Source organism: Ixodes scapularis, unplaced genomic scaffold (genome assembly GCF_016920785.2).
Source record: "Ixodes scapularis isolate PalLabHiFi unplaced genomic scaffold, ASM1692078v2 PGA_scaffold4__175_contigs__length_147842914, whole genome shotgun sequence".
Taxonomy (NCBI): domain Eukaryota; kingdom Metazoa; phylum Arthropoda; class Arachnida; order Ixodida; family Ixodidae; genus Ixodes; species Ixodes scapularis.
In genome coordinates, this window is record NW_024609879.1 from 125,770,776 (window position 1) to 125,796,597 (window position 25,822).

General features: G+C 44.7%; 3 protein-coding genes across 3 annotated transcripts; 1 reads left to right on the plus strand and 2 right to left on the minus strand.

The window, feature by feature from the left end:
- Positions 1-1,347: 1,347 nt before the first annotated feature.
- Positions 1,348-8,124, minus strand: LOC115332459. The gene is made up of 4 exons (XM_029994840.4): positions 7,791-8,124; positions 6,458-6,534; positions 4,897-5,119; positions 1,348-1,612 (listed from the first exon to the last, which is right to left on the minus strand). Exons 1-4 carry the CDS (start codon positions 7,999-8,001, stop codon positions 1,407-1,409), a joined length of 717 nt encoding a protein of 238 aa, XP_029850700.2. The 5' UTR covers positions 8,002-8,124; the 3' UTR covers positions 1,348-1,406.
- A 1,143-nt stretch (positions 8,125-9,267) lies between these two features.
- Positions 9,268-14,474, minus strand: LOC115332465. Its single transcript, XM_029994842.2, has 4 exons — positions 14,325-14,474; positions 13,848-14,062; positions 10,380-10,459; positions 9,268-9,624 (listed from the first exon to the last, which is right to left on the minus strand). The coding sequence occupies exons 2-4, from the start codon at positions 14,029-14,031 to the stop codon at positions 9,268-9,270; spliced, it is 621 nt and encodes a 206-aa protein (XP_029850702.1). The 5' UTR covers positions 14,032-14,062; positions 14,325-14,474.
- Positions 14,475-15,197: 723 nt separating this feature from the next.
- LOC120845780 lies at positions 15,198-25,366 on the plus strand. The gene is made up of 5 exons (XM_040217319.1): positions 15,198-16,413; positions 16,495-16,752; positions 19,523-19,783; positions 23,040-23,484; positions 25,282-25,366. Exons 1-5 carry the CDS (start codon positions 15,198-15,200, stop codon positions 25,364-25,366), a joined length of 2,265 nt encoding a protein of 754 aa, XP_040073253.1.
- Positions 25,367-25,822: the final 456 nt, after the last annotated feature.

Consider the following 25,822-nt stretch of genomic DNA (forward strand, 5'->3'; position numbering starts at 1 on the left):
GGAGCAAATTATTTGCCAAAGACCATTGCAGTATGTTCTTCACTTCGTGCCGAAGAGCACTACAATCATGAGGAGTAGCAACGCGCATAAAAATCTTAATATCATCCGCAAAGAGTAGGAGCTCAGCTTTTTTTATACATAAGGCTATATCATTCACAAATATCAGAACAGAAGAGGCCCAGAAAATAGACCCCTGGGGGACACCTGAAGTTGAGTAAAATAGTTAAGAAGGGACACTAAAAATTCGAACATGATTCGCACGATATGACAGGTAGCTTTGAAACTAACGAAGTAGTTCAGAACAACAACCGTATAACAATAATTGGTGGAGCAATAGCTCATGATCAACTTTATCGAATGCTTTAGACATATAAAAATAAATAGCATCTACCTGTCCTCTGTTGGTAACAATTGGTGTAGTGAAATGCAAAAGGAGCACAAGTTGCTTTCAACTGACCGTCCCGTAATGAACCCGTGCTGCGAAGTCGTGAACAGATAGCAGATGCTGAGGGCGAATTCAAGGTCCTGCAATATGTTTCTAGAAGCATTTTCTTTTTCTTTCAAGAGAATTGACACAGTTCCCCAACACTACCTGACACCCCTTCCCGTCCCCAAATTTCCTGCACAAGCAGCCCTCCAAGAACAGGTGACACTCCCAAGAGTTGGATAAACCACTGGCAGGACCTACGTGTTGCTAAGCTCTTTCTACTGCCACTTTAATAAGTGTATTTTAATATGCGGTTTTATTCTATTCCAAAATGGCATAAAATAATTAGAGAACAAAAAAATAGTCTAACATATACAAAATGTATCCTCCAAGATCAGATACGAAAAATATGAAAATAGACCAATCGACATAAAATAAAAAAATGGTACACCCCAACCTATGTGCTCAAGAACAGAAAGCATCAATCAAAATGTTCTATGCTAATTAAAATATTCCTCGACACTCATGACAGAAAAAAAATAAAACATAATAGGCAACAACTCTGCCGCCATTAAAAAATGTGGATGACATATATCAGGGGTGGCCAAGCTGCGGCTCGCAAGCCGCATGCGGCTCTTCGCGTGGTAAAGTGTGACTCTCGGCTCCCTACCCCCCCCCTCCCCTGTCTCCCTCCCTGTTACACGAGCACTTTCCCAAAAAGAGAAATGGAATGCGATTTAAATCGAAAGACAGTTTGCGGCTTGGTAGTCTCGTGCTACTGCTACCTAAAGTACACTTGGACTGCTTTTGACTCAGACAGATTGAAAGTAGTTCGAGGTTTGTTTATTGCCCCGAACAAAGTCCCCCCCCCCCCCCCCCCGTGGCTCCTGGAAGTATCATGGTTTTGTTTGCGGCTCTTCGGCAGGGTCATCCTGGCCACCCCTGACATATATGCAAAAAAAAAGGGAAAATTTACAGATCACACACTCTCACAGGCAGAGGACTTCTTCCGTTTCTGGGCCCTCTGCTCCTCCCTGTTCTTGTCTACCAAGTAGTCACCCATTAGGTCTTTGACAATGTCCCTTGGTTTTTTCGGGCCTTTCTTGTCGTCCTTCTTGTCTCCCTCCTTCTTGCCTCCCTCCTTCTTGCCCTGCCCCTCCTTCAATGCGAAGCGGCTGTAGGCCACTGCAAGCAAGACAATTGCATAGTTGCTTTTTGTTGTCATTGCTCAGATCAGAGGTTTCGACTAAAAATGCTTTACCTTAGGTTGTCAGTTCCTTGCACATTGTAATACGTACTGTGTTCTAGTACTGGATTTCATAAGAGAGCAACAGATAAAAGTGACACGAAAAACAGCTATATACATGCCAAGGCCCAATGAAGCACCAATAACCCCATAGCAGGCAATAATTATTCCAAAGAGCACACAGAATTTAATAATAATAATAGAAAAAACTATTGCAGCATCAATGAATTTAAATAATTATTCCGCTAATCAAAATGAGACCATTTACCGCCAGCAACCGGCAGGAATCGAATCTAGGACCAAGCAATTCAGAGTTTATTATTCTATTAAGTTACCAGGAGAAGGTGACTACCGTGAACATAAACATGTCTGAAAGGGCAACTCCACTTCATTTTCGTTATTGAAAATTAACATTGCAGACCTATTTAGTACCATCCAGTGATATGATTGCTGCACCATTTGTGCCAAACTATGCCAAAGCGCTTACCCTGCTACATTTTACCATAACGTGAGGAATTTGCACCAACATTGCACCAAAACTTCATTTCACTTCAATTAGTTCTGAAAGTACAATAGCTCAGGCATCGCTACCCGGCTGGATCATTACGATAAGCTTAAGCAAGTTTTCAAAACTCTCGATTCTCAAACAATGTTATTATCCGACTGCATTTGATATGAAAGACTGAGAGCACTCGGACGTTTCACAATAATTCTCGCGCTCCATGGTCTATTCTGGCAGGTTAGTTTCGTTGAGTGCGCTTCTCACCGCGGACTTGTGTACAGCAGATAAGTGGCAACCGCAATGTAAGCATCGCAATTTTATGTGTCTTGCTTCACCGAAGTGCACCTGCATGCTAAGGGGCAAGCACTCCTCCAGAACAAAACGTCTCACTATTTCTAAAACAAAAAATTTGACTTGTATACACCTTTCCAATGTATACAAATCCACAGCCCATGCGATTTTCACAACCCAGCACGCCTGAAGCGAGGAAAACGTGAGCCCTACGCACAAACTCCGAAGATGGCGCCTGCCTGAAGCTCTTTATTAGAACGGTCTGGATGCCATATATGAGTATGCTAGATTTAGCGGATGCTCGGAACAAGCTCACATTAATAGGCTGCTAAGACCGGCAGTCTTCGTGGTTTGGAATGCATGTGTCAAAATAATTGCGGATGCCTACCGTGGGCACGCGCTCAGCAGTCGTGCATACAGATACGGGCGCCAGTGAATACTTCCTGTACAATAAACTGCAATATCCTGGCGGCATTTTTTTTTTTTTTTTTTTTTTCAGTTTGAAATTTTGCGTATTGCGAGACGATTTATATGGACTCTTCTGTACGTTTTTTTGTGAAGCTTTGGTTTAATCTGATTAATAATTGCAGTTTTATTACAACCTCTATAACTCGAAGAAAACATAAATTTGGGCGCTGAAAGTTTTTGTGTTTTAACGTTATATCAGTGGGGCTTTGTACCTAGAATAACCATTAAGGGCAGTTTGTGCTGCCCTTTATCAACCATCTTGTTACCATGCCTGATGCTTCTACACACAACTAAACATATCTACAGGGTGTCTCAAATAGCAGCTGCAGGCTCTTTAAATCGACCACTAAAATCGTTTTCTTATCCTATCGTGCTACGGTATAGGGTGCCCTATTGTTTGAAGACCGATGGCTTCGCTGCATTTCCATAAGAGTAAGCCTTTTTTTTTTTTTTTTTACTTTTTCCTTAGGTAAGTTTGCTCTTTGCAAATTTTCTAGAAAAAAATGCACCACTTGTGGGCTGCACAAAATCGTAGCGCGATAGGTTAAGAAACCGACTTTTGAGGTTGATTTAAAGAGCCTGGCCGCTATTTGAAACACCCTGTAGTTCTGTGTTTGGGGGAAATCGTTCCTGCCGAGCAATCGATTCTAACAAAAGAGTCCACATAACTGAGACGGCAAAGTAGACATTGCCTTTTAGCTGGACAGGCCAACACATTAGTATTAATAAAATAATTACGGTGGTGCAAATAAAAAAAGAAGAGCGCGCTTATGCTCCAAAACCTCTTTTTGCTGCTCCAAAACGACTTGGACCAATCACATCACCGATCATCTAAGAAGACCACACATCAAATGTTACGATCAAATCCCGTCTAAATCTCTATGAAATGGGCCTACAAACTTTCATATGAGCATCAGTACAGGGGAGATGAAAGGGTCCGTTGCACTCACAAGTACAGCTCAGGATATAGGATGAAGTTCACTGGCATTATATCTAAGATAGTCTCTTGAATACTTTTCATTAGACGGTAAATTCTAAGCGTTTATCTTCATTCAAACTGTAGCTTATGTATCAGAAAGAAAAGTTTGTCCATTTGACTGCAGAACTGATGTTTTAAATGCTCTTTTTTCTCATGATCCATTGAAGATTGGAATAGCATGCCAATTGACATTGTTGAAACGGCATTGTCAGAGCTACTTTTTCAAAAGATTCAATGTTACTCCTAACTACTGTTGTGTATTACTTCTTGAATAATTGTGTTTCACCTTGTGTTTGTAGTGTACAAATTTTATGTCTGTGCCCCTCCCTACTATAATGCCTCTTCAGGTGATGTAGGTATGCAAATAAATAAATAAATAAAGTGTCATTTTAACTGAGTGAAAAAAAAAAAAAAAAATGGTCCGAGGATCAGCGAAAATAAATGGGTGCTATCATTAACACGCATCGAAATGAATATTCAGCCCACACGTGCTAAGAAAGCGATGAAAGGTATGCAGGCTGTGTACCACAAGCTATTCATAAAAAAATCAGCCCTGAAATAAGAATGTTCTGTCATGTCTAGCCTGCTAACCAGAGTCAATTTATCACTCGACTGCCTTGCTGCGTTCAATCTGCTTTCCCCTAGCTGTGGGCAACATAATAGATAGAGCCTCGTGGCATTGCTCCCAGTGTGCAAAGCATGCACTGAGACCCACACGGCATTTCTCGGTTTGCACCATTCACCTTGTCTCACCTCATAGTGCCTCTTACTGTACATGTGTGCTGCACAAGGCAAAATTAACAATAGGCTCATAAATATATCTCAAATCGTGGAAATTATAACTCACACTACACACACATTGCGTGCACAGCTAAGCACAGCACAGCCACAACAGATCCTATGCCCTTCCAGGTTGATCAGCAATAATTTCTTTCTTAATAGCTCAGGAATAAAACTAGTTTGCAAATAAAAAGGGCACCCACCTGCCAGAGCATCAATTTTTTCGGGTGTCAGGGGCTTTTTCCCCACTGCACCCTCCTTGAGGAGACGCCTGCACGCTTGCCCCGACACGCTCCTGTCAAAGAGCTCCGCAGGCTCCCACAGCGACCTGCTCACCATCCTGATAAAGCGGCCGGGGGTGGCAGCCTTGCTCAAGGCGTGGTTGAAAACCGTCTCTCGCATCTTGATGCCATGTCCCAGATGGATCTGCATGAGTAACATTGTCAAGCAAATGCACAAAAAGTGGAGAAATACAGGCTACACAAATGGGCTTTCCACTTACGTATGCAATTATGCTCCTAGTTTGTTTTACTCAAATGCTGAATTGCGCATATATATAAATAAAAATTGACATAAATTATAGTGGCACCCCGTAGCATTCCAAGATGGCCTATTTATGTTCCCAACTCAACCTATGTGCTCCAAGCGTCCCAAAAGTCCAAAACTTACAATGATGTGCAGCTTATTTCACTATTAAAAATGTGATCAAAGATAGTAAATAAGGCTGAACCAAATCAAGATGAATGCCGTCGAATGGCCAAAGACACTCGTGAGCGAGGGGTTCCCGTGCAGACAGGCAGGACCGGTTGGCTGCTTGTCCACACGTGAAGCCATCGCTCGTGATTGTCTGATGAGCGCCATTAGCTGTTCGCCTACATTCGGGCGGGTTCGGTGGCGCCATCTGTACGTCTGAGATTTGCTATCTTTATCACATTTTTTATATTGAAATAAGCCGCGCATGATTGTAACTTTAAATTTTTGGGATGCTTGGAATACATAAAATGAGTTACGGCCATAAATAGGCCAACGAAATCTCCTTGAGCACCCCTTTAAGAGAAGGATTTTAGGTTTTTGAAAATGCATTAAGAAAGGAGGTCGATTATTGCCGTGCACATCAAATACTATTGATGAGATAAAAACAATTGCTCCATGTGCTTTTAACATATATAATATTGTAAGTACTCTTTAAGAAACCATTTGACAATTTTTAAATTCAGATTCACAAAGTATGGAGGAAGTATACTGCTGTGCATTGCCATGTTTTGCATCAATACGCACAGTCTCGGGTGGCCAAGCGATGTAAAAAAACACCTTTGGCTCCACTCCATGGTAAGACGTGACAAAGCAAATATGATTGAGTGTGTTATCAGCATAGCTCACTAGCTTCCCATAGCAAACGCGGCATCATCTACTATGGGAACGGTGTCTTACGGTTCGCTGACGAGAAGTGTTATCACCCAACCATCTGCTCGGCTGGATTATGCACCCCCCATTCTTGAGCAGAAAATGCGGCTTAGGAAATAAGCGTCGCATGAGCATAATTTTCGGATATTTAAGATGTTTAGAGCCCGTCGAATGTGTTATCACCAAGAAGAGACAATCTCAGAAGCGTCTTTAGTGCACTTTTAAGTCAGTACCCGTGTTTGTCCCTCCTTGCGTGCCTCCCTGTTTGCATCCTTGTGTTTTGTGCCATAGTCTGTTCTCCAGAATAAGCCAGTGGAGTGAAAACGATAGACAAAATGCCTTGTAGGCCCAGGTACGTACCTCACCATCCTGAACAGCAAGAGGAGGAGGCCAAGAGGTGGCCTCAGCCTCACCAGGTGGAGCAGCCACAGCAGCACCTAGGAGAGCAAATTAAAGGTTAGAGAGGCAAGCAACATCAAGATCTTGATTTGCTGATGCCTTTAGGACATACCTCAGCTATAACAAAAAATTACGAGGACACCTAAGCACTTATGAGTTGTGAATGCGAAAGCATGAATGTCATTCTCCTGCCCCTTAGTTTGTCTGCAGTATACTGGCGTGGTTGGCCACGTTTCGCTACTGCCGAGGTAGCGTCCGACGGCCGAGCGTGCGCTCTGATGAAGGTGAAGTGGCCGCGTAGCTTCTCCGGAGTCCGCCCGGGCGGGCTCTGTGGCCAGCTGCTCACTCTTGAAGGCGGCCGGGTCGCTGTGTGCACTGTGCCGCCATGGAGAGGGCTTCTCTGGTGGCTTTTTGGGAACAACGCCGCGCGAGAGCCAATGGGAACCTTACCCCTTGAAACTATAACGCACGCCAGCCAATTACAGCCCATACATCAGATTTCTGCTACACACGACAGGCTTTGCTCCATTGGGACAGGGGAAAATGTCGTTTGGCACAGCTTCAAAAGCTTGTGACGTCAGTTCGCTCCATGGTACAGTTAATACTTTTGCATCAAAAGAAAAAGTTTGCCACACCAGATTATCCTAAATGACATGCAATGAAGTATAAAGAAAGCATAATATTCTTTTAAAACATCAATCACCTACATTAGCCCTATGCTAAGGAGCTATGTTAGTCAAATCATTCAACCCCATTTCTTTGTTGTAGTAACTGCAGGAAGTATGCATTTGGTTAGACAAAACATATGCTACAGTTGCTGATAGGGTGAGACTTCAGCAATGCATGCCCTCAAAACATTTTTAGCAAACCAGCCAATCACTTTCACTTGTTGATGATTCTCCCACCATCAGCCAATTGCTTTCACTTGTTTCATGCTTTGTGACAACACAAAATTGTGGAAGTAGTGTCAGCCCGTCCGGTACTTCTAGTGAGGTGACACGAGGGTGCTGTGGTCACTATCATTAAAGTGGTATGCTGCTTACGATGTTGCCGCCAATACGCAGCAGAACATATGTGGAAATTTGATATTTGGACTGAAGTCGATTTTTCAGACCACTTGATTATTCTGACAATTTCGGGGTCCCCACCAATCTGAAAAATCAGTCGGCGACTGTACATGGGTAAGGAGATGAAAGCGAAAGGGGACAGGGCAGAAATTTGACTTGGCAGTTATCAAGCTGAATGTAACACAAGGTTTCGATTTTCAACTATATTTATGCAAACATATATATACCTTGAGGTTCGGCAGGCAGCTCAGCAGGAACCTCGGGAGGCGTCTTCGCAGGTGTCACCTTAGCAGGCGTAACCCTGGCAGGCGTCGCCTCAGCAGGCGTAACCCTGGCAGGTGTTGCCTCAGCAGGCGTCACCTCGGCAGGTGGCACCTCAGCAGGCGTCACATCGGCAGGCGGCACCTCAGCAGGTGTCACCTCTGCAGGCGGCACCATGTCAACCTCAACCACCTCCAGGGGCGGTGGTGACAGGCTCCTTGTAGATACAGAGCCAGATGGCTCTCCAAGGTCCGGTGACTCTGGCCTGTTGTCCAGAGGAAGTCTGGTTGCTGTTTCAACAAATGAAAAATCCAGTCAGAAGTAATCAACCATGTAAACTCTGAGTGAAAGGCCCTATTATACGCTCTCATAAAAGTTAGTTTGGTATAAAACAGAAGGAAAAACGCAGGCTTTCCTCTTCATTCATAAAATAAAATTAATTTGTGTTTATTAAAGTTGAGCTTTGGGCAAGTTGGTACATACTTCGGAATTAAAAACAGCGCGAAAAGACGAGGACCAGACACAGAAGTAACACGGACGTAGCGCTGAACAAAAGAGAAGAAAGAATTCAGCCCATGAGATGCATCACCAATAGAAATAAAACAATGATATATATATAAAAAAAGCACCATGACACTGCCGTACAGAGTATGTGCTAAAGAACGAGCAAGTCAGGGAACCAGAAAATTCATCTCTTTGCCTGATAGGGCCACAGAAGGACTGCTTACACATGCTGAATCTAACCTCGCTATCTCAACAGCCTCTTGAATTTCCCAAGTAAGCTGGTCCCTATGACGCTTAACAACCTCGCACCGTTGGAAGTCGGATAGGCAACAGCACTACGTCCGTGTAGGTCGGGGTAGGAATAACTTTTGCACAGTTGAGCAAGCGTCGAGACAGCAGGGATAGAAAGAAATGGTGATCTTTGTGTCATTTTTAGGAACCTCCATTTTCTGCGGAGAATTCTTGAGACTGCCAAATTTGCCAAAGGTCCTATCATTTACAAATTTAGGATATTACAAACTTTTAGAAACAAAACAATCTAGACACTTGTAGCACATATGACCGCACAGTTTTCTTAGCCAAGTTAAGACCGTTGCAGCTTTTTCTTTGGTGCAATTCTTGAAAAACAACTTTCTCCTAAAACCACAAATAAACAGTTTGAGAAGTATCTTTCGATAAACGAAATTCTATTTTCATGCTCTTACCTGGGGCATCTACAATGCTCGGTGCACTTCTGCGGGGCACTCTAATGGGGCCAGGCGGCACTGGCCCAGCAACAGCCACCACTGGCGCCCTGTCTTGGTGCACTGGCTCTCTGGCTATCCCTGCATCAATCAATATGCTCTTGCAACCAAATAGGAGAATGGCAGACCAGCATAAAGAGAAGAACATAATCTCAAAGCATAAATGTGAAACATGCTACAAGTAAAAGTGATTAGGTTACTTGCCAATGTTATCGAGGACAGCATTTGTCAGGCGACTGTTGGTCCGCCTCAGGTCCTCCACCTCCTCCTGCAGGCGCCGAACCATCGCCTGGGAGAGCTTCAGCTCCGCCTTAGCTTGAGCACAGGCAAGGCACGTGCTGGGCTCCCTTGCCCTGCCTAGCTTTAAGCGTAGAGACCTTATTGTCTCCTCGGCCTCCTTGAGCATCGCCTTGGGGACGACACCAGGGTCCTCGTCGTCGCTCGAGGTCTCCAGCTTTCTTTTGCTTACGAGGCTCGTGAGCTGCCGTTTCTTTGCGGCAGCCCTCTGTTGCTTGAGAGCCTTGGCTGATGGACCTGTTGTTGACGTGGAAGCCTAAAACAAGTGAAACATGTGCAAAGTGGGAACAGAAACAGGTTAGCTAAATATTCTGCAGATATCTGTGCTGATGTATAATTTCCATCAAAGAGAAACATATGCAATGGCGGATATTCCGCACCAAATAAAAAGTAACAATGGTTAGCAATCCACATCTTCAAGGTACAGTGCGAGTAAATATAGATTGATCAAGCAATACTATTTTCAATGCCTAATCTATGTACAGTATAAATTTGTTACAATAGGCCTGGTTATACAACAGACATTCAGATATAACATACTGATTGGTGAAGTTCACTTGGTTTTCCTACTTGCACCACTGATTCAGTTTCTGAAATCTTTTTAATGTCAAAGTCGCTTTGACTGTATGTTGTGTTCAAGACCTCAGAGCTTGTGGAGCCGACGCTCATGCTGCACAATGCAAGGAAGCTGGGTTTGATTTCCATCCTTGCCTGTTTCTATCTGGATATTGTATCGGCATACATTTGCGTGATCATTTGTGTGTGATAGATGTTAAAGAACCCAGCTACAGACAAGCCCATTTGACGCAGACTAGCTTCCCACTGACTAACCCTCATCAATGCAATTGTTATTAACTCGAGTGTCAATATTTGTTTTATCTAAAAGCTAGCAAACAGGAACAAAAATGCAGTCCCCTTCTGGGTTGACCGAACATTTAGGATTTATGTACTGAGGTTACTACTTAGCAAAACTTTAGACCGGTCTCTTAAAAGAAAAACAGTTCTACTTACTTCCAACGGCCCCTCAAAAATCCGTGGAATTACCATCCGCTTCCTCTGGGACATCTCTTCGAGGAGCGCTTTCTTCGATTCTGCCAATACAAAAGGCAAAACAGATAGCAACTGAAGACGCTGACACATATTTTTCCCGAAATGCAAGTGCACATTTTTTGTGCCTGGCTAAATACGTTGGAGAGGTCAGTGCCTGCATGAAGTGAGTGGAAATTTCACTGATACATATCCCACTAAAGTGCAGATGCCCTAGCTCTGACTTTAAAAAAAAATACAGAGGATAGCGTTATATCTGACATAACTCAAAACCTACTTAGGTTCAAACGTGTCTTTTACCCAAAATTTATTTGGGTAAAATGCTGATGGCACGTCCCATCCCTTTTGGCTGCATAGTGCTAAAAGTAGCAAGCTACAAAAAAAAAAAAAAAAAAAATTTTTTTGATTGAAAGTTCCCAGAATGTTGGACGTCCAGTAGCTCGCCAATACCAGTTCTGTCATTTCTATCGTGAACAAGAACCAGGATTTTAGAAAAAAGTTGAACAGAAGAGCATTCATACTAAAAAGTTTGAGTGCTAACGAGCAACCAAAATGGCCTGGGTAATCATGTTCAACACGCACATGCACACAAAGCCTTCCAAAAGTGGGCATTGAACACGTGTGCAAAAACTATGTCAACAAAATACTAGCGAACGCAATTCAAAACAAAAATTAAACTTATGTCGAACGTAAGTTAGATTTTTAACATGAAATGCTTATAGCTCTCATTATTGCCAAACCTTCTCAAAAACCTCTCACAAAACCTTTTCGAAATTGATTGTGAAACCCTTTCAAAATTTATTCCTAAACTCCTTCGAAACACAATTTATCTCACGACAGGCATCGAACCCGTGTCAGCGGACTGAGAGGCGTGCGCACTACCGAGTGAGCTATGCCACGATTACTTGATGAAGGTTTTCACATTTGGGTTAGCTGTGCATGTCCATCCATGACCTGCGAGTTTCCTGGTGTGCAGAGTTCTTTGCTAGTGTGGAAAGACCTGTACACACAAGGTGATACTGGAGGCCATAGTGCTACGAGGGTGGTACGTACACTCCCTGCTCGTTACAGTGGTACATGTTCGAAGATGCTATGAGCATCGCAATACAGGAGCCTAGAAAAGACGACAATGAATGGGGGCTTGATACATTCCGATGCAATGGCTGGTGCTTAGTGGAAGCTCGCCTGGATTTCTGAGTGCCCTAGTTTTCAATTCCGTGTCAGCTGTGCGCGACCATGACCTGGAGCCAGTGGCGTCACAAGGGGGGGGGGGGAGACCGCCCCGGGTGCGGGGGTGTCGCGGCAGGCCACGAGAGCGGGGGGGGGGGGGGGGGGAGAGGAGGAGGAGGAGGAGGAGGAGGGGGGAGGGAGGGAGGGAGTCGCGGCAAGCCACGCGACAGCCGTGGGGGGGGGGGGGGGGGGGGGAATCGCGGCGGGCCATGCGGGGGGGGGGGGAATCGCGGCGGGCTACTGCCCCAGGTGCCGCTGACCCTCGTAACGCCACTGTCTAGAGCTTGTTGGTGTGTAGGGCTTTTTGCTGATATTTGATATTTTTTCATTTTTTTATTTCACTTTGGGTGGGTAGGGACGTGTAGGGTGTGCAGGTGTTACGGAAAGGCTGTCGCCCATGCAGTAGGTTTAGTTTTGCACACCATAGATTTTGGAGGCCGCAGTGCTGCGAGGTTGGCATGCACGCTCTTTGCTTGTCACTGTGGCTCATGTCCTGTACTCTGTTTTACCCTCAATCAGAGTGCAGCGGATGCTACAAGCAATCCGAGCCAATCCAACGTTGAGAGAGTGTCATATGATCTAGAGCTCTGCATGTCGCTCCAGCCAACCAGTAGGACACGTAAAGGCCCGTTCACACTCTTGCGATCGACATCGACCGAGAGAGACCAGACCGGTTTTTAAGCCTCTTGCGACTTCTTAGGACCAGCTCCGCTCTAGCGCATCCGGTCCTAAGAAGTCTCTCTCGGTCGAACTCGGTTGCAAGAGTGTGAACGGGCCTTAATACTCGCGGTGCTGGACTGGGTCATAGCTTCCGATGCACTGGAACTGAAGGTTAAGTGGATGATAGTCTTCTAAAAACACCCGGAGATGGGGGCCCAAGGAAGAAGACAATGAATGGGGGCTCAATACATTCTGATTCAATGGCTGATACTCGACGGAAGCTTGTCTGGGAACTTGAGCCCCATATTTCCTGACAACACCAGGGACGTGCCTAGGAGGCGGGAGCGCGTGTATGTTTGTGTATGTGTGAAGGGATGCGCATGCTAACACACAGACGGCACTAGCATCTGCAGCCCTGCAAATCATTTCATGCTTACAGCTACTCTCGGTTACGAGATAGACTCTGTAGTTTTTGTTTTGCTACGACTGACGCAACACTAGCCATTGCATAAAAACAAATAAAAGCCTAGATGCAGCCCACCGATGTACAGATCGCCAGCAGGCGGGGCGGGTTCATACAAATTACAGGTTCATCGCGGCCGAGGTACCCGCGAAGTGAAGAGAATTTTCATGGAAAAGGAGCCTTGCAACCGAGCCCCAAGTGGTCGAAATCGACCCTGAGTTCTTCGTGGCCACTCGTTATTTGGCACGTAATTTCTCGAAAATTACTTTTTGTCCTAAAAAAGATGCCATAGTTTATGGCGAGCAGACGCCAATTTTTGCATCTGATTTTAAGCTTATGGCAATCTATAAGTTTATCGAACAATGTTTCATCGACAGATTGTTTCATGAGAAGTTTGTTACATCAACAGCTCAGATTAGCTTTTCGTTTTTTTGTTTTTTTTTTGTTGTAATGAGTTAATAATAATAATAATAATTGGGGTTGTGGGGATATTTATACAGCGTGTAGTGTTGGTCAGCCATTAAAGTTGCGACGAGTCACACGCTGTAGATGAGCAATTTAGTCAGTGCAGTACAACCGCTAGCCTGGGATCTTTAACGTGCACCACGCAGTAGTGATACACGACCGCACGCCGGTACGATACTCATCCAGATCGAAACGGGCAGGGGTGGGGCTCGAGCCCAGGATCCCTGGGTTCAGAGGTGCGAGCTTTCGCTCCACGCGCGTCGAGCTGGGTGTGCGCTTCAGCCCACTCGGCCACCGATCCCCCCCCCCGTATTGAGTTATCTGTCGCAGCGAAGCGGTGTGGACGGGTTGACCCAGTTGGTTGTCCGCATGGATCAACGCGGGTCCCAGTGATCCACGCGCGCCGAAGTTTCCCTATACGCGTGCTATCGACGTAACGAGTTTTTCACGAAATGCGCTGTCAACAAAACTGGCGTCGACGAAACGATACGGATCCGATTTTAGGGTTTCAGTTTCTGAGATTTGTACACCGAGATTACGTGATCCGTACAGTTAAACTAGATAATAATAAAAAAGAAAAAAAAAAAGGTTTTTAAGAGCTGAATACAACTCACCTGCCACGAGTATGACCCTCGCATCGTAGTAGCCTTCCTCGGTCCCGATCTCAGACCTCCAATAGGCCTGCACAAGCTCCGTCGGGATGTCGGTGTTCGATTTCGGGTCATAGTCCTTTACCAAACTAACAGGCATGATCGCCTTCTCGTTGTCGGACGGAAAGCGAACGTAGACATAATACATGTCGCGACGTCGTCAACAAACAAAAGCAAAACTGCAAAAGTAAAAAAAGAAAAAAAAAAATATCGATCAACGCGAGAAACAAGACGAAAACTTAGCGGCGGCGTCGACCAACAAAAACAGAACTGCGCAAACTTAAAGTGATCGAATCACACCGAGAAAACAGTAGACGACGATTCCGCGGCGTCGGCTACCGAAAAACAGAACTGCGGAAAATTAGAAAGATATATTCACGAAAAACATTCGATGAAAGCGAACGGTGGCAAGGCAAAGCGATACAAAGAAACAGGTCTCACGAGGGACATGCGCGAGAACCGAGGGACATGCGCGGGAACCACAGGAGCCGGTTTTCGGGAGAAAGGTCGACTTCCCCTGGTCACAGCAACCGGGTTGACTTTAAACATGGCTACACGAAACCGAAACCATACATTGCAAACATTTTCATCACTTTTATGTCAGTCGCGAAGAGAATTTCCGTACGAGGCAGCTCTGAGACAAGGGAAACAAACAACAAAAAAAAAAAGAACAGAACAAAATAGTACTTTTGTTTTTCTTTGTATGGTCGTTCAGTTTAAAGGGATTCTCTCGCGATAGGTTAGGCTAGGTGGCGCAAGTTAAGAAGCTAATACATAAATATACCCGTTGCATTTATTTATCTATTCATTTATGCCGGCGTTCTGGCGTTTGCGTTCGCTGTTTCCCGTTTTATTTTGTGGAGATTTTTGATTCCCATTTCTACGTTAATATGATCAGTGGCTACGTGGATTGTGCGTGAACTCAATTCCTGCGACTCCGTCGTCCTTGTGTCTCCTTCGTCTGCCGTCTCGGTAATGCGCGTCTAATTACCTCGGAGCTCGGCTTTGTTCCTCTCGTCGGCACTTATTTTACATTCCGGAGTGCGTATAGCTTTACTCCTTATTTTATGTCTCGTTTTTAGTCTGGTTAATCATACCCCTGTTGATTCTTTGTGGACTGCGTCTCCGACGCCATGAGCTACGCTGGCGTGCGTTTCCTAGCCGTGCTGCTGCCTCGGGTATGTTAATCTACTTTGTGTTTCTTTCATTTTGGCTCCTTTTCGTTCGTTTTGTATCCGATAGTTCCACCTGAGAGAATTTCTGTACTGAGTGCTGTGTGCAGTTTGAGTTTTCATGACTTTTTGAGCTACTACCATGGACTCGACCCGACGTCGACGACTCCTGTACATGGAGAAGGGAGCACCCTTCAAGCTACCGAGAACCACGTTATTCCGTACCAAGAAGGAGGCTGCGGCAAAGAGCAGCCATGACCCCACAGCTGCCAACTCCCACGACGTCCCCAGTGATGGCGAAGAGCTTGACTCTGATTTCGATGTGCCAGCGACTGTGGCTGCAGAAGAGCCTGTCTCCCCCGAGAGTGAAGAAGAGGAAACAGTTGAGTCAAGGACAGAAACTCCTCCCATTTCTGAGGAGACCACGGAACGACCACCGCTGGTGGACGAGGGGGATCTCATAGCAGCAAGCCTACGGGCTTTCGGGGCGGAAACGCTGCCCCATTCCACAACCACAAAAGCCGCTGCAGTTGCCATGATAATGGCGTTTGTGGCTAGCGAAGGGTTGACCTGGAAGGGCCTCGATAACCTCCTTGTAATGATCAACTTCTTCTTTGCACCGGAGCCAGCCGTCCTGCCCCCCAGCAAGTACCTCTTTCGGAAGCTCTGGGGATCCGAGACAGAGTCGGCAGTTGTGCGGCACTATTACTGTCGTGCATGCAATGACCTTTTGGACATTGCAGAGGAAGCTGGCATCTGTCCAACATGCGAGAAGACCACCAGTCTGAATGATGCAAAAAAAGACGGTGCCTTCTTTGTTGTCCTTGACATCCACAAACAGCTGAACCATGTCGTACAGAGAAGCAAGCCAGCTCTCCACACAAAGCTAACCCAGGTAGCCAGGGACCCGGGGACAGCCAGCACCATCACGGACATTACCGATGGCCAGGCGTATGCCAAACTCAAGGCGTCTGGGACTGTACAAGGTAGCGACCTCACGTTGACAGTAAGCACCGATGGGAGTCCGGTCTTCACATCTTCTGGAGCATCTGTGTGGCCTATCCAATTCACGGTCAACGAGTTGCCAGTGCCTGAACGGTTCCGGCTCTCCACCCTAGCTGGGCTTTGGTTCGGGAAAGGGCACCCGAATATGACCTTGTTTCTCGGGAAGTTCGTCGAAGGAGTGAACGCCATGGAACCAGTCCTCTGGCAGCACCAAGCGACTCGGCACTCATCGAAAGCATTCGTCCTGTGCTTCTGCTTAGACGCCCCTGCACGCTCCTCCGTTCAGAACATTGTGCTCTTCAACGGGTATTTCGGATGTCCGTGGTGCCACATCAAAGGAGATTATGTCGACGGTAAGTGCCTATTTGTGATAATTAAAGCAGATGTGTTGAAGCTTTTATGACTATTTCAATAATTTCAACATAACTTTCCAGGAAGCCTCAGGTTCCTTTCATTCGAGGATGTGCCCGGGAGGACATCAGAAGGTGTCCGACGTGACATGGACCTGGCACTGGAGACCTCGATGACAATCAACGGCTACAAGGGTCCCTCACCCGCCGTGAACCTCCCACACTTTGACTTGGTGTGGGGCTTCACGGTGGAGTATATGCATGGCGTGCTGCTGGGCGTCACTCGCCAGATCACAGAGCTGCTGTTGTCCTCCACTAACTCCAACGAGCGCTTCTACATAGGTAAGTTTGAAGGCATCATTAAAATTCTGCATTTTTGGAGAAATTCGATAAAATCTGAAAAGCACTCGCCGGAAAAAATATGCCGATTCGGATTTATCCGAAAGACTCAGAATTTGTGGATTGCGAGCTGCTTCTCAGCTCTTCCAACCTCTATATTTGCAGAACCCTAAGCATAATTGAAGTGTTAATACATTTTTTGAGTGATGAAATTGTCAAGAATATTGTAATGCTAAAATTAATTTGAGCATACATTGGTGCTTTATTTGAAGACTTTCCGCTAACTTCAAGGTGTTTGCCCCTATTTGTTTGAGAGAAACAGTACCTAAAATGTCTGGGCCCTCTTTCCGTGGGAAAGTAGGCTAATCCATAAAATTTGTGAGCCACGTCGTAGAAATGGGAGATTATCCAAACTAGTGACAGACAAGAGACTCAGTGCCACCCATTGTGGAGAGAACCCTGACCATGTCTCGCTTTTCATCCATGCGCCCCCTCATGGTGTCGGTGTACATGATGAACTGCTTCGTCAGGAGATGAATCATTTGCATATGGGAAGTTCTTGGTGAGATGGTCTAGTACCATGCTGTGCCATGGATCTGCGACGTGCGTTGAGTTGGCAATGATGCTGTCACATTGCACCACTCCACGTTGAGGCACTCGTCTGATAGACACAAATCATAGCATCCCTGCGTCACATGGAGGCACTCTATGATGCTGCTGCGGTGCCTAGGACTTACCTCCAACCGGAGTGTTCACTGTGTTCTCATTTTGAATCCATTGTTTCTCACCTGATTAAATCAGGGAAGTGAAATGCTGTCAAACGTCACGTTCACAGTGGTAGTAGTATAGCAACAAAGATGTATATGACAGATGCTGGATTTGTTGTGTCTAGCTTCTTAGCACAACAATCGACAGTAACTGGACAGATACAAGTTGTGATATATGACAGAGGCATGGTGCTCGTCTGTGTCAGCGCTTCCTTTTGGAAGGGACTGCCAGGATCGCGACACCCAATAGCATGACAGCCCGGCTCCTCAATGAAATATTTCGTCATCAGTTCGGGCACACTTTCAGCACCTGGGAGCTAGAGGATGGTAAACACATCTGTCGGTGATAGAGCACTCTATACATAGGTCCCTTTGGTAGCAGAGTAGCATAATCTAGAATGCCATCTCTCGGCGGTGAATGCCCACGGTTCCGACGGTGTCAGACTACCCCTAAAAATGCACTTAGAAATAGATTTTTTTTTTTTTTTTAGCTTTCTGGGCAGTTTTTAGAATAAATGATGGCTGTATCATTATCTGCATGTATTAAAAAAAAACATATTTAGTAGTTTTGAACCTTGAAGGAAGCACAGAAACCTTTTCTTTTTAATTAAAAATGACCTGATCAGCGTCATTCGAGCAGACGACGACACATCTCAACGATCTCTTGGTTACTCACGGTCGCCGAGGAAGCGCGGGGAAACTTCGTTCATGTGATCAGCGTTTCGCAATCTGCAAGGCTATTCTTCGTTGCGGAAGCAATTGGGTGCAGGGCGTCTGCTATAAAACGAAAGTTGCCTTCTAAAATTTCGTTATGCATTCTGTAACCTGGAAACTTTTATGGAAGTATTAGTGTCTTATATGTTTCACGACAGAATAGTTTTGAAAAGTGAGCATGGCTCGTGTTTTCGCAGAAAACATTTTTTCTGCGAAAAAATGTTTTTTGCGAAAAAAACAGTAGATACAAGATGTTGATCATTGTTAGCAGTGACCATCACCAACTTGTTATCCCTAATTCACTTGGTCCGATTCTGCTTGCGATTTTCAGTATCGACGTCGACCATCTCAGCTACGGTTCACATTTTTGCATTCCGAGCAGCGTCGCGACTGAAAATTGCGAGCGAAATCGCATCATGCGAATTGGGCTTTAGCGTGCATACCGCGGCGTCCATGCGAAATGAATCGCCACATGTCGCATCATTCATGCGAGGTTTTGTGGTGTAACGAGCCTCGGTAATTTCGCTGACGCCGCTCAAGTAGTCGGACATCGCCAGGAAGACGTGGAATCAACAATTCGAACGCAAAAAAGGGCAGGGGTACTCGCACCGACGCCGACACCATTGCATTCCAATGGTTTGTTGATGGGCGACGGCGAGCTTCTTGACCACACACCCATCGCGCATGCGCGGCGCCGGTAGCGTCTCCTAGAAGCGCTCCGGTTTGTTTGTAAACATGAGTTGGTGTATAGAGACGTCACAAACCTCCCAATGCTCAAATTTAAGAGGTTTGGTAAAAACCTCTTTGAGGCTTCAATTTACGAAGTTTGCAACTTTCTTATTCCACTAAGGTTTGAATTTCAAGTTCGAAGTCCTTGAGATGTCTGAAAGTTTGAGTTGAACAGCCTTGAATTTCTTTAAGATTCTAGTTATAGAAATTATTTGGATTCTAATGGAAGTCTGAGTTTCACAGTTTTATATTCACATAGTTTTATATGCAGTTCTATTTTGAAATAGTTTGCTGCGTCCCTATCACTCATATCACACAACAGCATTTTCACTCATTTTGGCGTTGAGAAATAAGAAATGTCAAATAGTATTAAAGAGCTGGAGAGCCATTGCTGCTCTGTACGTATAAGCAAATTGCTTATGCCTTGCCCTTTTTACGAGTGTCTGCTTTGGGCCTCGGCTTGGATCATCTCCCTTTTTTTTTATCTTAGTCTCCTTTATTTCTTGAGGATTGGGGATTCTGAAACCTTTTCCTCTTTTTTATCTACAACAATTCTATCGTAGGCAGCCCCAGTTCAGTCGCAGCACTGGACAGGCGTCTACTTCTGATCAAGCCTCCCCACTGCTTCACAAGGCTGCCAAGGTCGCTGGGAACTCGTGTCAACTGGAAGGCGTCCGAGTGGAGGCACTGGCTCCTCTTCTACTGCCTCCCCTGCACACAGGGGATCCTCCCGTTGCGGTACTGGAGCCACCTTGCCAAGCTTGTTGAGGCCATCCACCTACTCCTGAGGGAGGAGCTGACTCCGTCTTCTATCGACCAAGCTGGTGAGAGCATGTAATTCGGCGTTGGAGGGTCAATAGTTTATAGGCTTCCGTGTTTTCAGTATGTACTGATAAACCACAAAAAGTAACTCCTGAAACGGTTTTCTAGAAATCGGTAACAACTGAAAACCTTGAATTCAATTCTTGCCTTGAATAAGAAAAACCTTAGTGTAATGTCAAGGAGCCTTCATCAACAGCTTTATTTGTGTTGACCCCAAACACTGCAAGGCTTCTGCTTTTTTCAGAAATTCCTTCTATGTGTGCTATTTACCAAAGACTGCTCATATAGCAATACATTTTCTGGAAACGCCTGAAATATGCTTCTTTTCTTGTGACTTGAGCCCCATTAAACTTTGATTTCTGCTGGACCTCTAAATAGATTTCAAGCGCAATATATACAAAAAGGAATTTGAACACAAAACTAGCCTTTTTTGTGTGCATACTGCTCTATGTGTGCAGAACAGTAGAAATTCAAGTATACAACAGTCAAAACCGCAAATGGCGAAATGGACTTCCAATCTTTAAGGATGTTGCGAAACATATGGTGCGATGTACCATGGCTGCCTTAGTATGTACGGCCAATAGTGACTATAGCAAAATCCAAGCATGTGGGCCTAATCCAGTTTCTCTCTTCTGTCGGCCGGTGTTCGAGACTACAACTTATAGCTAGAATTGCAGCAGATCAGTTCACAGAGTTTGCAGTAGCAGTCGTGTAAACGGCAAGTGTGAAATTGAGCAGCAGTAGTCTTAAAGGGCCACTCAAGCAGTATTTATGTGCCTGATTTTTTTGTGTCCCATGCCTTTTTAGTGCTTCAGGAAATTTGGGGGACCAAGACAACACTACAAAATAATAGTGAATCATATTTTATTTGACAAGGTGTGGAACAGTGTGATGTACGGTGGTGCTGCATGGTGCGAAACGCGCGTAGCAGATGACGTTTACGGACCTGGCTTTCTGATTGGCCAGATCCATGAAACATTTTGTCTTTGAACACGTAATAATTACTTACTGACGTTACTTCTTGCGAGCATTGGGAGCAGTAAACTAAGAAATAGAGTTTGAAAACAGTGGAAACTACTAGAAGTACACCGATTTGATGCGGCCCCCTGAGAAGCGGCTCCATGGTCCTCCATTGGAGTGTCCTGATACTCCATGGAGAGTCCTTTTTCTTGGATGACCTTGTAATTTTAATTTGCTCCTAACCTTCGAAATGATGAAAATTTTGTAAACAAATAATTGTTTCTTCATTCTACTACATTGTTTGAGATCAGCCTCGCTGCAAGTTTCAGACCAGTCAAAAAATCGTTGGAGCGGCTCAATAAAGGGGCTCTAAAGAGGTTTTTCAAGCCTCGTGTTTTTTTGTTATAAAATGTAGTAGTTGCCATTCACGTTCAGTTTTATTATCTAAAGTTACTCTATGTTTGAGATGATAAAACCACATGTTAAGCTTGTGACTATGGAAAATACCCGGAAACTAGGTATGGTTTTTCTAGTTTTCTGTGGCAATGATACATGCGCTCGTCTGCTTCTCGGAACATTTGCAAGTGACGCTTTTGGAACACGCTTTCCTTCTCATGTCTCTAGGTTCCGTTACAGATTTCTTATCTGTGGAATGCGGTTACGTTTTGTTATATTTTAACTCCAACAATAAGAGAATGTGCAGCTTGAAAAAAGAAAAACAGCTTGTGTGCAGTTCAATCTGCACGCATGCCTTGCTCGGATGAATTCTCCAGAAGCCATCACTCGCAAGTGGCGGGCAAGTGCCTTTGTTGTTCGGCTTTGTTTGGATGCATCGGCTGCAAGCTAGTGTTCTGCGAAAATTTGCAGAAAAGGGGCATACAGCAAACTTTTGATCACATTTTTTTTATAGGGAAATAGGTCATGCACAGTTCTGATATTGTTTAATTCTTAGGATGCTTGCTCACATAGAATTAATTAGCTGTCCCCATGGATACATGATCTCAAAAATCTCGTTAGTGTCCCTTTAAAGGGGTAGGGAAACGAAATTTCAGCGCTCATTTTCTAGATTTAATGTGTTGCATGCTGCACCTAACCTCAAAAACACCAGTCTTCCGTCGAAAAGCACAAGAAAACTAATTTTAAAGCTAAATAAACAATCTTCAGTGTGCACCTGGTGGATGCATGCGGAGCCTATTTGGGAGGTAGTCTAGCAACGTTGTGGAATCTGCTACGTAGTCGTGACGTAGCAGATTCCTTCGGAGCAGCTCCGCTCTTTGGCATTTCAATGTTTTCCTTCTTAGCTTTCCTCCTGACCTCACAAATCGTGCATTGTACCAAACGGTCCAAGAAGACAAAAAGGAAGGACTCCCCTCTTTTTCGGACCCTCGTTCGTGCAAACGAAAACAGCCATTCTCCCCCTAGAAGATTAGCCCGTCGCTCAAAACTCGAAAAAAAGTTGCTTTCCCCACCCCGTTCAGCCCCAAGCTGACAGTGTTGTGGAAGCTACGTGCTCCTTGGGCCAGCCACACGCTCCTCATTCCACGAACACTTCAAACGGCTCGGTTATAACGCGCTGACGCTATTGACACCACCACAACGCTGACAACGCCACCAAGGGCAAAGCTCATAATCACGCCAGCCTTGCTACGTCACGAACGCGGGGAATCTTTTCGTTCTGTTTTTGCTTGTGCCGGATATCCCATGACGCATCGCGCTCTCTGTTCGCTTCTCTTCGAGCGCTTGCTCGAGTGCACCGTTTGGAACGAAAAATAGAGCCAATCGTTCAAAATACAAACGTGCGGTTATCATTTACGGTTCTTATCCGTCATGCTTGACTCATTTCTGAACGAAATCTGAATATTTCAATTTTTGTTTCCGTACCCCTTTAAAATCTATGTATATATTCTTGTCTTCATTTCAATAACTGAAGTAAATCAAATTTAGGTTTGTAATGGCTTATTCCTTTAATGTGATGTATCATCATACCATTTAAGCTCCAGTATATTTTATTTGATTAAGTTACATATGTCATATGAAAAAGCACCATTCTTCTCTGCAACCCAATGTTGTAAGAGCTATTTTGAACAGCATATGAGTTCTACATTAGTCACGCTTAATTTTTTTGAGGTGACAAGTGTTGTTTATGCTATGCTAGTCTCGATGAACGTGAATGTTATCAGTAAATCTAGATTGGTTGTTTGGGAGCACATTCTTTTATGCATGAATGCTGCTGTTTGCTGCAGAGCAAGAGTAATGCGAGGCCGCTATTGACTATTGCTTATTGCTTTTCGTTTCAAGAGACCCTCCTGTTGGCCTTCGTAGCCAGCACCAGGATCCTCTACAAGGACCTGGCGATGACCTTCAACGTCCACCAGCTCCTCCACCTTGCAGAGGCGGCGCGGCAGATGGGACCACTCTGGGGCCACTCTGCATTTGTTTTCGAGAGTGGAAATGGGCATTTGGTCAAACTGGTAACTGGGGCAAATGCAGTGCCAAGCCAGATTGTGGAGAGAGTCGTGATGGAACAGCACCTAGAGTGCCTTCTGACCTCGCCACTCTTGTCAGACAGCTGTAAAGAGATGTGCAACAGAATGCTGGGGTACCCTAAGCTCCTGAACTTTATGTCTGTTGGTGAAGTTGGTCTGCTTGGCTGCCCGCACAAGCTCGTCCTCTCTGAGCAGCTCAAGTCAGCCCTTTCGGAGTATGTTGATGAGTGCCCTGACCTTGCTGCAGAGTACACGAGGTTTGTCTACAAAGGACAAATCTTTCGCAGCAGGTCACACAAAAAACCTTTCAAGTCTGACTCCTCAGTGGTACAGACACATGACCTGGAGTATTTCGTAATCCAGAAGATCCTGTGTTTAAGGTCACAAGTGCTCCTTGTTTGTGACGAAATTGTCACAACAGCAAGCAGTGTCCTTCCCACACATATTAAGGAGTGCTTCATTTCCATGGCCAGGACCAGACATGTTGTCAAGCCGCATGCAATCAAGGCGTCTTGCCTTTTCTTTCAATTTCAGAGCCCCGCTATCTCCTACGTTTGTGACTTGGCGAACAGTGTTGAGCGTGACTAGGCTGTCTTACTCTCCACATTAGTAACTCTGTTATGACCATTAGTGGCAAGATCCATATCGGACCCCTTGATATGAAATCTTAAGCCGCCCTGGGAGACAACAGAAAAGATTTGTGAAGGTAATGAAATGCCAACTCTGTTTACATGTCTCCGCTGCAGTTCTGTTGTGAAAATGTCATACATGTACTCTGATATGTCTTTTGAGTCATTGTTCTGTAACAAAAGGAGCGTCTATGATGGTGACAACAAGCCATTCTGTTTCGCACCGCGTCCTCTACTCTGCTCAGGAGCACATGAAAGAGAGTGTTCCTGGTTAAGCTTGTAGATATATGTTGTAATTTGCTTCCTGCTAGTTTTTTTTTTTCTTTTTTTTTTCTCTTAGGGAGGGCATGTTGTTGGCATTGTGCACTAGAAAAAGAAATGGCCTCACCATCAGCAAAGCACACAATGAGGTTCCCCAACTCAAGAGATAAAGTGAAATGAAGTGTATATTTCTCGTGGACCCTGACATCTCAAAAGCTAAGGCATTGGATTCACAAGTTGAGGGATACAGATTGAAATTCAAGTGCGGCCGGCGTCTTTTATGCTGTTAGAATTTTGGTGTTTCACATTTGCAATCAAGGACGTGCTACAGGAAGTGCTTGAGGCTGTCCCTATAACGTATTCTGTGTTCATAAAGAACATGAACGTACAAGAGCAGCTGTTACAAGCATCTGTGCAGGTGTCCGCTTGTTCTATTACAGTTGATGGGAAGACTTCCAATATGAAGTTTGTCTATAGAGCTGAAAAATGTATCTTTTTGTGAACTTTTATAACAATCATTATTAAGTCATTCAGAAAGTGAGGGGATTTGAATCCAGCACGAACAGTGGTGGCTGCTAAGATTATTCCTTTTTTCACTGGTTTTACGACTGTGTCGTATTTTTAAGCATCAAAGCCGTTTGTCACAAGATTATTTAAATTGTATCTTGTTCATTAGTATGGACAAAGCTCTAAATGCAGCTATCCAGACATCCAAACTATGGCATGCCACTACTGAAGCGGGCTCAAATGTGAAGAGAGCTTGGGAAGACATTGTGCATGCAAACAAGCTGCACGGCAGCAATTAAAAAAAAAATGGTGGGTGCGACTCTTTGGGACGATTTATATGGACAACTTTTTCTGATGTCGTGGCAAACTGTCGGAATGATAATTTGAAAGCTAGGTGATTCAAGATGCATGCATGATCTGGCAGATGCACGCCTGCTAAGGTGCTGGAAAGTTTCTACTGCGACAACTCATTTCTCTACCAAACTGTGTGGTGTTATGACAAGAAGATTCTGGAAAAGAAAATCCTTCCTAGCTATAACAGTCAATTTCTAGTAGCCAGCCATTAGAGTTACTAATTTGTTCCTTCAGCCATGAGAACCATTACTACAGATGTGTAGCCTGAAAAACTAATTTACCTGAAAGTTTCCATAGTTTCAGGTGCACTAATTGCATGCAGCTGGCACTGGTCAATCAGATGCATCTGATACTTATGCACAATATGATTGAGGTCCTTCATTTTTAGGGGGGGTAAAAATTGGGCACTATATTCCAACCTGATAATTGGGGAAAAATCAGACTTTTCTAGAAACCTTTCCGGTTATTTCAGATTTTATCTTTAGAAAAGATATCTGAACATCTCTTCAGTACAGAGCAAAACAGTTCAGAACCTCCCATGTCTGAAATGCTTTACTTGCACTAATCATAGGTAGTTCAACGAAGTGTGAATAATAGGCAGAAACAATGCGCGAGCTCACGTGATATTTTGAATCTCTCAAAAATTCTTAACATATATGTATGCTGTCATGCATTTGAGGCATGTCCATGTTCACATATCCTGTTTTTGGACCTTATAACTGGATGTCTTCTTGACGTAGCATGGCTTCCATTTCTAATATACACCATCGTCGACGCAATTGTTTTAGATTTCGTAGCGCGCAATAGTATTGTGCCAACAGACCATTAAGTCAGTTCCTTTTTT